Source organism: Corella eumyota, chromosome 3, assembly GCF_963082875.1.
Source record: "Corella eumyota chromosome 3, kaCorEumy4.1, whole genome shotgun sequence".
Classification (NCBI taxonomy): domain Eukaryota; kingdom Metazoa; phylum Chordata; class Ascidiacea; order Phlebobranchia; family Corellidae; genus Corella; species Corella eumyota.
In genome coordinates, this window is record NC_137492.1 from 9,397,641 (window position 1) to 9,410,519 (window position 12,879).

The following is a 12,879-nucleotide window of genomic DNA, read 5'->3' on the forward strand; positions in this document are numbered from 1 at the left end:
CATAACGAATAACATAATTACGAGTACATTACACACACAAAAACGTCTTTCGTATATCGACTACATTCTTTTATTCGTCGTTTGTGATCTTATTCTGTCGGTTGCGATCTTATTCCGTCGGTTGCGATCTTATACGTCGGTTTAGATCTTATTCCATCGATTGTGATATTATTCCGTCGATTGTGATCTTATTCCCTTAGTTGCGATCTTATTCCGTCGATTGTGATCTTATTCCCTTAGTTGCGATCTTATTTCGTCGATTATGATCTTATTCCCTTAGTTGCGATCTTATTCCGTCGATTGTGATCTTATTCTGTCGGTTGCGATCTTATTCCGTCAAATGTGATCTCATTCCGTCGGTTGCAATCTTATTCCGTCGGTTGTGATTTTACGGCCAACTTGAGATAAGTCTGATAGGAGAATCTTATAGCAGTTTTTATTTAAATAAGTTTAATATTATTTTTACTATGGATGCAGTTACTACTGTGATGCTATACTGTCAAAGTTTTTATTCATTTGAGTTGATATAAATACGTTAGTTGTTCAATTCTGAAGTGATACTATTCTTGTAATGATTTTTTTACTGGTTTAATCTAATTACTGTAAATAAAATTTTATTCCTAAAATATCTAAATCCGTTTATGATCTTATTGATGGCATCCGTTTTAGGCACCAAAAAATATACTAACTGTCAGAAATAAAATCGCGCGGGAAAAAACACACAAAACCGACAACTGTCAAGTCACATTTTGTATATCCAAGGGGTTACACTATTAACCCATATTCTTTAAATTTATAAAATAATACAGTCCAACTGAACAGGAATTTAAAACACAGTTTACACTGGCTCTACATAACAAATAGCGACAAGTTTTACAAGGGCACGCAAAAAATACACAATTGGACCATGTTCAATATAACGAATAAATTTAGAGCGTCCAACTGCCTTATGGGCGTTAGACTTGTCCTTGAATAAAGGGGTTAATTTGTTTGTACCCTTTATAACCTGTATATATTTAAATATACATAAATACAGTCTCTATGAGTTTTTTTATATTAATAAGTCGTTTGTACGGTGTTTAAACCGCACGGGATAGCAGCGAGTTTGCACTGTTTCGGTTCGCCGAACGAAAGTTATTATTGCGCCTGTGAAAAGGGGTTTCTTACGTATTTCTTTTGTTTGTTGAACAAATGTCTCCTCATTTTGAGCTGGGTCATCTAGTGGTTGGTTCTCGCCTCTGTTTGTTTAACGTTGAGCCCGCCTCTGTAATGTGGTTCTAAAAGTAGTAAAGTAGTACCTCGAAGAGTACATGGTTAAACTAGGTCCTAGAACTTGGATAATCAGTAGTTAATAAAAGGTGAAGTATAAACTATGGGGTTAGGGATCAAAGACAATGTTCTAAGAAAAACATAAACTTAATGGGCCATCAAATAATTCAAAACTGTCCGTTATAGTTGGTCTCGATATTACTTCTGCCGAACTGTTTATGTCTCCGAGGGCGAACTCTTGGTCGTTATCGTACAATGTTGAAGCCGTGGCGTAGTTGTGCAATCTCAAATTCTTTTAAACAATGTGGTTAAGTGTCGGCCTCATCTTAGTGATGTGGGCCTTAGCGGATACTAACAAATAATTATAAAAAAACTACAAACCAATCAAGTACTTTAACGAAAAGAAATAATCTCTTGTGGCGCTTTCTTCCATTTTGTGATCATTACTTTAAGTTACCAGATAAGAAGCACGATATTGTAAAATCGTTTAACATTAATTACTACATTGGTAAGTTATCAAACTTTTGGTCGTCCCATCCTCGAATTTGATTTCAACAAGCTGAAGCACAGTTTGAATTGCGAAATATTATTACCGACCAAACAAAATATTTATACGTTGTGTCTGCATTAGACCAGAACACCGCACTTCGTCTTATTGATTTCCTGGAAGATCCGCCAACCACTGGAAAGTATGACGCTCTCAAACAGCGTCTTCTCGGAACATTTAGCCTTTCTCCACAAGAAAGGGCGTCGAGAATTTTAAACATGCCTACTTTGGGGGATCGCAAACCTTCTGAATTAATGGACGAAATGTTGGCTCTCTTAGGGAATCACAAATCTTGTTTCCCTTTAACATATATTTTTGCAGCTTCTACCTGAAGATGTGCGTGTGGTTTTAGCCGACAGTAACTTTGGAGACATGAGTAAACTTGCGCAACGTGCAGATGCAATCTTGCTAACAAAAAGCGCCTCTTCTTTTTCTTCTTATGCGGTATCTAAAACCGATTCTAAAAAAGTTTTTTTGTTTTTACCATCGTCGATTTGGCAAAAATGCTAAGAAATGTATCCCACCATGTCAATATTCGGAAAACTAGAAAGCCGGTTGTTGTCTGTAGCAGCAACCGGCAAGCATAGTAACCTGTTTTTCCTGGAAGACAAAATATCTAAAATAAAATTCTTAGTTGACTCTGGGGCCGAAATAAGTGTTATTCCACCAACAAGATTTAAACGCTACAAAAGAAACAAAGAAAAGCCTCTTATTGATGCTAATGGTGGAAAAATACAAACTTATGGTTCAAAAATCATTCGTGTCCACTTACCTACTGGCACATTTGCATGGAAATTTGTTATTGCTGATGTCATGAGATCATTATTAGGTGCTGACTTTATTCGCGAACATTCCTTGGTTGTAAATTTAAAAGGCCGGAAGCTTTATAATATTTCAAAACCAACTTTCTCATAAATAACTCCATCATATGACAAGTTGATGAAAGATTTTCCTGATATAACGACACCACGTTTTAATGAAGGTACTATCAAACATAAATTCCAGCATTATATCCCAACAACTGGCCCTCCAGTGCATGCTCAAGCGCGACGATTGTCGCCAGAAAAATAAGAAATTGCAAAACATGAGTTTTCTAAAATGCTGAAGTTAGGAATTATTCAACGGTCATCAAGTCCTTGGTCACCCCCCTCCATTTAGTTCCTAAAGCTACAGGAGGTTGGCGCCCGTGTGGCAATTATCGTCCGTCATCACGCCATTTGGACTTTTTGAATTTAAAAGAATGCCTTTCGGTTTGAAAAACGCAGCTCAAGCCTTTCAAAGACTTATGGATAGTATTTTCCAACACTTAAAATTCGTTTTCGTTTATCTGGACGATATATTAGTGGCCATCAGATCGCAAACTGAACACCTTAAGCATTTTCAAGAACTTTTCAAACAACTTTCATGTCACGGTTTAATTGTTATGAAATGTCAATTTGTTAAAAAAAGTTAAAAAATGTCAATTTGGCAAGACCCAAATTAATTTTTTGGGGCATCAAGTGAGCCAGAATGGAATTATTCCTTTACCAGACAAAGTAAAAACTATCCTAAATTTGCAACCACCAAACACTATTAAAGGTCTTCAAGAGTTTGCCGGTATGATCAACTTTTATTTCCGTCCAAATGCTGCTCGTCAAGGTTGAATTGGGATCCACAGTTACAGTCTGCGTTTGACCAAGCAAAGGCTTCTCTTGCGCATTGTGCCATGTTATATCATCCCCAAGCCAATGCTAAAACTGTTTTAACTGTGGACGCTTCACAAAAAGCAGTAGGTGCTGTTTTACAGCAATTTATCGACGGCGATTGGAAACCCCTCGCATTTTTTAGTAAACACTTGAGGCTGGCGGAGGAAAAATATAGTACATTTGACCGAGAACTGTTGGCAATTTATCTGGCGGTGCGTCATTTTCGTTATTTTCTTCAAGGCAGAATTTTTACAATTTATACAGATCATAAACCTCTTATTTTTTCCTTTTCAAAAGCTTATGATCCCTGGTCCAGTCGACAACAGCGCCATTTATCTGCAATATCCGAATATTCTACAGACATCTAACACATTAGTGGAAAAAGTAATATTGTAGCAGATGCTTTGTCACGGGCCAATATATTCAACGTCAATCAAACCATCAATATGGAATATAAACTTTTTGCTGCGGACCAATTAGATCCAGAAGTACAAAGTTATCGATCAGCCGACACGAAGCTTAAAGTAGCCGACGTCACATTTGAAAAACAAGATTTTTCAATACCTTGCGACGTTTCGACCGGCAAGCCTCGCCCTACTGTTCCTCTAAAGTGGCGTGAAAAATCTTTTGATATTATTCACGACCTTTCGCATCCATCTATACTTGTGGTTCTTAATCTTTTCAAAGTTACTGAACCCCGCAAAAGTCTTATTTACAGTCATCGAACCCTTTATCGTTGGAAATATTATGAATAAATAAAATAATGTTACACCTAAATATACCAGCAAAATTTCAAATTCAAAACATACGAAATATTGTATTACCGCACAATATAAACTATGCATCATTTGAACACAGAACCACTGTATTTAAAGAACAAAATCAACAAAATGTAAATCTCACGCAAAAACATTATGATATGTATTGCAAATCAATGTAACTTTTGCTGTTGCCTTTGAGAGACAATTTTAGAAATCCGAGGCTTAATCTTGGCAAGTGCCACTCTCATATCATTTTCACAACAAAGCATGTTTCTTTTCTTTGTTTTTATGTCTACCATCCTTGAAAAGGAATGCTCGCAAAGATATGTTGTAACAAACGGTACATGTATTTCGAAAGCTTTCTTAGCAATAAGAGGGTACGCTTTAATTTTATGACATCAACACGTCGAGAGTGTTGATATTCTGAAGAATTGCAGTTGAACCTGACTTTGCTGCAGTTCAATGATTTCGTCGAGGTATTCATCATTGACATCTGCTGTCGCAATACTAAACGTGAACGGCTGTCTTACCCATGCTGGATATGACTCTTTGGTGGGGAAGTATCCGTCAAAAGACTTTGCAAGCTCATTTAAGTGCATGGTAATAGCTTGTTTTACGTCTCCGGGTACAGAAATGTCTCCAATACTGGGAACGTCCTCGGCCTTACTTATACAGTCATCCAGCAAAGAAAAGTTTGCAAAGTTATCATTTTCTGTTCGTCGTTTCCATAACGGTAGCTTTTTTTAAAAAGCCTTCAGGTTTTCTTCAGCTTCGATGATGTTGACCCCACCGCCCTGCATTTGTTGATTAAGATGATTGAGAGCACCAAAGATATCGGCCATGTATGCCAAAATGAGAATGAACTTAAAATTTGTTAAGAAATCTGCATGACAATGTTGGTGCTCTTGCAAAAACGTGGCTAATTGAACACGCAAAGCAAAAAAACGATTTTGCACCTTTCCCCGGGATAACCACCGAACATTACAATGGTACAAAATTACCTCAAATTCAGAGCCCATTTCATCACACAACTCTTTAAAACTGCGATGCTTTAAAGCACTATTTCGCACATAGTTCACACATTCCACTACAATTTTTAATACTTCTGCCAGTTTTGGAGGCAAGGTCTTCGCTGCCAATGCATGTCTGTGCAGAACACAGTGTGTAACAATAATGTGTGATACATTGGCTTTCATCAGCGCACCAAAACCAGATTTTCGTCCCAGCATTGCTGGAGCTCCAAATCATATTCCAAGAAAGATTGTTGTCTCTGAAAAAATTATCCACAAGTTTCTTCACGTCGGCTGCCTAAGTTGTTCTTGTGAGAGGTTTACAGAACAAAAAGTCTTCTTTTATGATGTCGTCTTTTACATAACGCACAAACACAACAAGCTGGGTTAGACTGGAGACATCGGTGCTCTTGTCGAGTTGGAGGGCGAATTTTGCTGGGCTTGAAATCAAATCTGCAACGACTTGAGCCAAAATGTCACGGCTCATGTCATCAATTCTGCTGCTGATGGTGTCATTTGAAAGGGGAATTTGGGACAACTTTTTTTCAGCGGCTTTACCCAGCATGATATTTGCCATCTTCAACGCAGCTGGCTTTATCAATGTTTTACCAATAGTGTGTGGCACCCTGCTTTGCAATAAGGTACGCAACTTCGTATGATGCTGTTAAAACCGGTTTGTCAATGGGTGCAAAGCCAAGGACAGGCAAAGTACCTTTGTCGTCAAATCTAGCTCTCTTCACCCTGAATTCAGCAAGTGTTGTGTTCTTGTGTTTACCATCTCTATGCAGCTTTATAAAAGGTTACCTTAGTTTTGCCGGTGCTACGCTATAATTCCTCAACTTGGCATTGCAAATCATACACTGAGAACGCTGACTTTCATCAAAATCCGTAATGCATGTGAAACCATACTGTACGTATTCGTCCGACCACTTCCTTTTTTTGCTTGACATAGTTTTAACTATAAAAAATTTACAAATTACATACGCTCACGACAGTCACAAGTCGACTACTGGGCGCACCGTATTGCCTGCAGCGCAAATAGCCTATTGCTGATGTCAATGTATTATACAAGTGTGGTGAACTAAACGGACATAAACGTACACCTGCAATTTTCTTATGATGACATGTAGTACAGACTATTCTTTAGTTTTGATTTAATAAAATAAAGAAAAATACAGTTTTCCATCTTTCATAAACTTTTTGCGTATAAAACTGTTAAAATATTAGTTAAATGAAATTCCGGTTAAATCTGTTAAACTACTTGTGTTTATAAATATACTTAGGTGTTGTGTTACCTTCGCCGAACCCCTGAGACTGCCTCGCCGAACCCCCGGGGTTCGATCGAACACAGGTTAAGAACCTTAACTTCCGCGTTGTTCGTATAGATTCTATACGAACAACGCGGAAGTTAATAAGCTCAAAGTTTGTTTGGAATGGGCTTAATAAAGACGTGGGAATATGGACAAGGCAGTGTTTATCTTGCCAAAAATCCAAGATACAAAGGCATGTTCACGCTCCATTGGTTAGATATCCTGAAACCCAGAATCGTCCGCCGAGTTGGTTTATGGCACTCCACTTTCCGTTCCTGGGGATTTAATAAAGCATGAACCAAATTTAAATGATGCAAAAACGACCCTAAAGTATTTAAAAGAAAAAGTAAATAATTTTATTCCTCAGCCGATGTTGCGCCACGCTATTCTGAAAACAAATTCCCCCCCCAGTTTAAAAACTTGCAAATATGTTTTCGTTCGTAAGGATTCACATCGACCGCCGCTTACCGCACCATACCAAGGACCCTATTTGGTTTTAAAACGTGGCCCAAAAACTTTTGAATTAGAAATGGGTGCCAACAAACAAATAGTTTCCAGTGGAAACCGGTGCACGCGGATCCCACACAGCCGATCCAAGTAACAAAACATATTGGTCGTGGTGGACCCAAGAAGATTTAATACAAACAGTTTTATTTGATTTTACTGTTATTGTTATTTTTTTTGGGGGGGGGGGGTATGTGGCGTAATTATTATTATTATCGAAGCTTGTGTGTTTTATTGCGCACGCGTATCGGTGCGTTTTGCCTTTTTCCTTATTTATGTAGCCTTTTGGTGCGCTTCCTTCCATTTTGTGATCATTACTTTAAGTTACCAAATAATAAGCACGATATTGTAAAATCGTTTAACATTAATTACTACACTCTCATACTTAAAATTTTTAAATAATGTTACCGACATAAAAATGGAGTTGTCTTTGTGCAGTTGTCCTATTTTGATTGCCTGGTTTGGGAAAACTCAGATGGCTTTGATCTAAATGTCATACATACACACAAACACATTTTTAATACATAAAACATAAGTTTTACAAAAGTAGCAGCACTGTTTGTTACACAATAGAAAGGGTAACACTAAATACTCAAAAGTCGCTACATACGTTCGCATACATGCCTTAGGTATATCATCTGGGTGTACGGCTAGGTTATAGTAGGCATTAGTTAAATCGAACAAAAAACTGGTCATGCCTGCCAATTCAGCCGCAAAATCAATCGTATATGTTAGGCATTATAAATGAGTCTCTTTTGGTTACACGATTTAAAGCTCGGTAATCACATACTAGTCTAAGTGTTCTGTCCTTCTTCTCTACTAAATGTAAAGGACTTGAATAATCAGAACACGGTAGTCTTATAATGCCCTGGTCGAGCATTTCGTTGAGCTGTTTCTCAACTATTTTATAGTTCTCTGGGGAAAGCCTGCGGGCTTTACAATTCACAGGTGACGATGTTCCTGTGTCAATCTTATGCGAAAAATTGTGCGATAAATAACCTTTACGAAACTCTTTTTGCAATAGACAAGGAAAATCGTCTACGATTTTCCTCAAATAAACGTTAATTTCTGGATAGGAAATGTCTGTCGAATTTGAATGAGACGGGACGAACTGTGGGCTGGTTTGAATCCGTAGACTTCTTATTGGATTTGGGAGGGTTTTCTTAGGATTGTTTGCAGGGAGACGTGTGGTTTGAAACGAATCCGCGTTTTCACATACGTTGTCGGTCCTTGGTATCGAAGAATTTACCCGTGGATCCCCTGATAAAGATTGCGATACTATAGCATGAGAGGAATTTGAGATGTGAGAAAAAGATGACGTCTCATCCGCTGGCTCCTCGCATTCCTCAAATGAATCAATGGTGACAAAGGATACAGCTTTAAACTTCGATACAGCTTTAACTCGTTTCTGACCAGCAAGGGCTTTCCGCCCTGGGTTGGAAAGTAAAGAGTTAAAGAGTTCGCAAGATTGTTGCAAAAGAGTATGAGTTAATCGTTTATTACGAAGGTCTATAGCTAAAGAGTGTTCGAACAAAAAGTAGCTACCTATAATGTGAGCGTCTATAGAAGTATAAAGCAACTCGGCTGTAAAATTTACAGTCATACCAAAGTCAAATCTTGTTTTCCATAAACGGGGATGGGGCTCCCGTTTGCTGCTGAAAGATATCGGATGAAAGAGTTCTGTCGCCCAAAGGGTTTAGGAATTAAATTGTGATTGGAGCCGGAGTCAGTGAGAAAGTAACGATAAAAATTAAAATCGAACACATAAAAAAGGGTGTTATTAATATGGTTTACATCTTGGGGAGGTAAGGCTGATTTTATGGCCCCATGGCTCACTTGCGAGTCATGGGATCTCGAAAGTTTTTTGATAGGTACCTACAGGGTGGGGTATAACTATAAGCGTTGTGGTGGGGTATAACTGTAAGCGTTGAACTGTTGGGTCGCCTTTGAGGTAAAGGCCGGGCTGCTACTTTAGGCGTACCAGCATTTCTCTGGGCGTTTTGCCCGCGGTAACTAAGAGAGCGTGACTGTACCAAGCCATTAGTATTTCGAGGCACTATTTGCCACACCTCTTGGGTTAAACTAGCGATTTTCTCGCCTGATAATTCGTTTTACAGCGCCTGACTATTTTCAGGGCCCATATGACTTATCGTCCCGGGCCCGGGATCACTTAATTTTCTCACTGTGGGAATCAGACTATCCGCGGTGTTCGCGAGTGTCTCAAGCGACATATGTTGTCTCGTTGCTCGAGAATAAGAGTAAGCTAAGGCGGCAACTTTTGAAAGAAAAGGTGCCGGATGAGACTCGTGTGAAGTTCACACACTTCATCGTTTGATATAAAAGCATAGACGGCTTTCTATCGCCGAGTTTGTTAAGCAATACGTCAAACAGCATTGCGTTGCTCGTTGAAAAAGCGTAAGGTCATCCTTACAATGCAAGATACAAGCAATCTTATCTTAAACAGTCCGATCAAGACTTTGTACAACCATTGCGTACTTTGTCTCTTGATCTACAATTCTTGCTTCTACAAAAGCCTGTGTATCACTTTAAACCATAAATTCACATCATTAAAAATAAGGGAAGGCAAAATGGAACGTAAAATGTCTGTGTGGAGTATCGGGTAGCCGGGGCATAGGTTTAAAAAACTGGTGTCAGTGCCGGGAAAAATTAAGTGGTCCTAGTTTCTATAACTAAATGATGCTTATGTTGAAATGTGAAATGACTGGTATTACGTATCTCAGCTAAAGAAGAATAAGAAAAACACAAACACGCGCAAATTAAGTACGAACACAATAAAAATTAAAATAGTATAACTGTACAAACAAAAATAAAACTCTCTGCACTGCTCTGCTTAAAACTGAACTCCCATCTACTCTAAATGCGATTACACAAAAACGAAAACTAAGGTAAACAGACCCACAAATCGAAGGGTTGCGTTATCACAATTAAACGGGCCCTACAAACCGTATATTTAATTTTAATCACTGTCGGGAACTTACCATATCTGCAGGGACTGAGGTCAAGAAAAATCTAATCATAAAAAGTATTGACTCCTAAGGGTGCTCTAATCCAAATATAATGGCAGTAATGTATGAAGTATAAGTCTCTAATGTCTAAAATAGGGTTTAAGACCCGTTAGAAATGGTCAAAAATAACAAACCGAATCTACAGACAACATCTATTTATTAATCAAGCACGTTCATCACATAATTATCCCGAAAGTTACATTACACATATACAAAAACGGTATTACACGTACACACTACAAAACGAATAACATAATTACGAGTACATTACACACACAAAAACGTCTTACATTCTTTATAATGGTATTAAACTGTTATCTAATTCTAAATATAAAACTTGGCAAAGGAAAAATAGGTGTGTGTTTTAGGCACCAAAAAAATATACTAACTGTCAGAAATAAAATCGCGCGGGAAAAAACACACAAAACCGACAACTGTCAATTCACATTTTGTATATCCAAGGGGTTACACTATTAACCCAAATTCTTTAAATTTATACAATAATACAGTCCAACTGAACAGGAAGTTAAACACAGTTCACATTGGTTCTACATAACAAATAGCGACAATTTTTACATGGGCACGCGAAAAATACACAATTGGACCATGTTCAATATAATAACAAATAAATTTAGAGCGTCCAACTGCCTTATGGGCGTTAGACTTGTCCTTGAATAAAGGGGTTAATTTGTTTGTACTCTTTATAACCTGTATATAAATAAATATACATAAATACAGTCTCTATGAGTTTTTTCATATTAATAAGTCTTTTGTACGGTGTTTAAACCGCACGGGATACCAGCGAGTTTGCATTGTTTCGGTTCGCCGAACGAAAGTTATTATTGCGCCTGTGAAAAGGGGTTTCTTACGTATTTCTTTTGTTTGTTGAATCAATATTAGTTGATTCTGGTTAATAATGTTCTGTTTTTGGTACCCCAGTGGCCAACGCTGTATTTTATTGTACAAGGCCGCCAACAGGTCATACGGTTTTCTCGTCGTTCGGTGTGAATCGGCATCAAGTCTGGTTTGAGGCTAGGAAAGCCTTGGCATTAGAATTGATGGAGATGCTAAGCGCTTTCCTACACATTTTACTTTAAAAAAATTTTTGGTGGAACCAATGACATTAACTTCTACAAAAATCAAACAAACCTCCATCGTTTTCTTTTATGCCAGGGTCATTTGTGTTACACAGTTACTAACATAGCCTATTGTTTTAATGTAATGATAAGGCTAATTTTTATTTATAGGTATTAGGAAAGTTGTAAAAAAAATAACTGACACAAGAAATAAATATTTTATAGAACATCCACCCGCTCCTGATGAATCTCAAAGATTATCGAAAAAAAGAAAAGAGGTACAGAGAATTTTCAATAAAAAATATAGTAAGTTAGGATTATTGCTAAAGTTATTTCCTCTTAAATTTTTTTAACTTAATACTAGATAATTTTATACATACATTTTAGGTTTGTGTAAAACTGTCTTTTTTGTTTTAAATATTTTTCTTGTGTTGGGTTTTGGTATTGGCAGCCAAAGGACTGTTAGAACCCCTTATGGTGAGATTAATGAAAACAAAAGCTTAGTGGTTAAAGGATTGCCTGAGGCCATTTCTTTTAAAAAACCTTCATATTATTCTATTACTCAATTGAACTCAATTATTGAAGTGAACGACAACTTGGAATTTGTATTTAAAACGTAAATGTTAATTTTTGTTTCTTGATTTTAATTTCTGGTTATCATCTGCATAAACATTTATTAAATTTATCTAATGCTTATGTGAAAGAGTAAAAAGGTGTAGTTAAATGAATAAATTTTTTAACATTTGTTCTTTTAAAAAGAAATTTGGATGATATAGAAATAGAGACACTTACTGATGTAAAGACACTCCCCAATATAGAGATATTCCCTGAAGAAGAGACACTCCCCAATATAGAGACACTCCTTGATAGGTAACATGTAGTCTTCTGAACGACAAGGTAAATGTTTTAACCAAACTTTTCTTTTAATTAGACATAGAAAACTGCTTTTTCGCTTTCTTTTTACGGTTTCAGATAACGATCTTGTGAACCTGGAGGATCTGGTGATCAATAGAAGAACATCTGAAGGATCTGATGATGATCTGACGAAAAATAGATGATATGATGAGGAATCGAAAAAGATAGGTAACATATAGTCTTCTGAACGACAAGGTAAATGTGTTAACTAAATTATTTTTTTAATTAGACATAGATAACTGCTTTTCAGCTTTTTTTTAAGGTTTCAGATGGTGATCTTGTAAACCCGGAGGATCTGATGAAAAATAAAAAAACTTCTTAAGGATCTGATGATAATTTAATGAAGAATGAAAGAACACCTGGAGGATCTGATGAGGAATCAAGAAAGATAGGTAACATGTAGTCTTCTGACTGACAAGGTAAATGTGTTAACTAAATTTTTTATTTAATTAAACATAGATAACCGCTTTTCAGCTTTTTTTATGGTTTTAGATGACGATCTCGTGAACCTGGAGGATCTGGTGATCAATAGAAGAACATCTGGAAGATTTGATCATGATCTGACGAAGAATGAATGATCTGATGAGAAATTGAGAAAGATAGGTAACATATAGTCTTCTGAACGACAAGGTAAATGTGTTAACTAAATTTTTTTGTAGGAACATAGGTAACATATAGGCTTCCAAAAGACAAGGTAAAATATTTTTATTGTGATTTTTTTTTATATTTTTTTATAATTTTAAATATATTTTAATTTTACTTTTTCATTAATGTTT

At 36.8% G+C, this 12,879-nt stretch overlaps 2 protein-coding genes across 2 annotated transcripts; both read right to left on the minus strand.

Annotated features, from left to right (window-relative positions):
• Nucleotides 1-5,005: 5,005 nt before the first annotated feature.
• LOC145745939 (protein FAM200C-like) lies at nucleotides 5,006-5,491 on the minus strand. Its single transcript, XM_082564119.1, has one exon. The coding sequence runs from the start codon at nucleotides 5,489-5,491 to the stop codon at nucleotides 5,006-5,008; it is 486 nt and encodes a 161-aa protein (XP_082420245.1).
• A 386-nt stretch (nucleotides 5,492-5,877) lies between these two features.
• On the minus strand, nucleotides 5,878-6,222 carry LOC145745940 (protein FAM200C-like). Its single transcript, XM_082564121.1, has 2 exons — nucleotides 6,077-6,222; nucleotides 5,878-6,013 (listed from the first exon to the last, which is right to left on the minus strand). The coding sequence occupies exons 1-2, from the start codon at nucleotides 6,220-6,222 to the stop codon at nucleotides 5,878-5,880; spliced, it is 282 nt and encodes a 93-aa protein (XP_082420247.1).
• Between the last annotated feature and the right edge of the window lie 6,657 nt (nucleotides 6,223-12,879).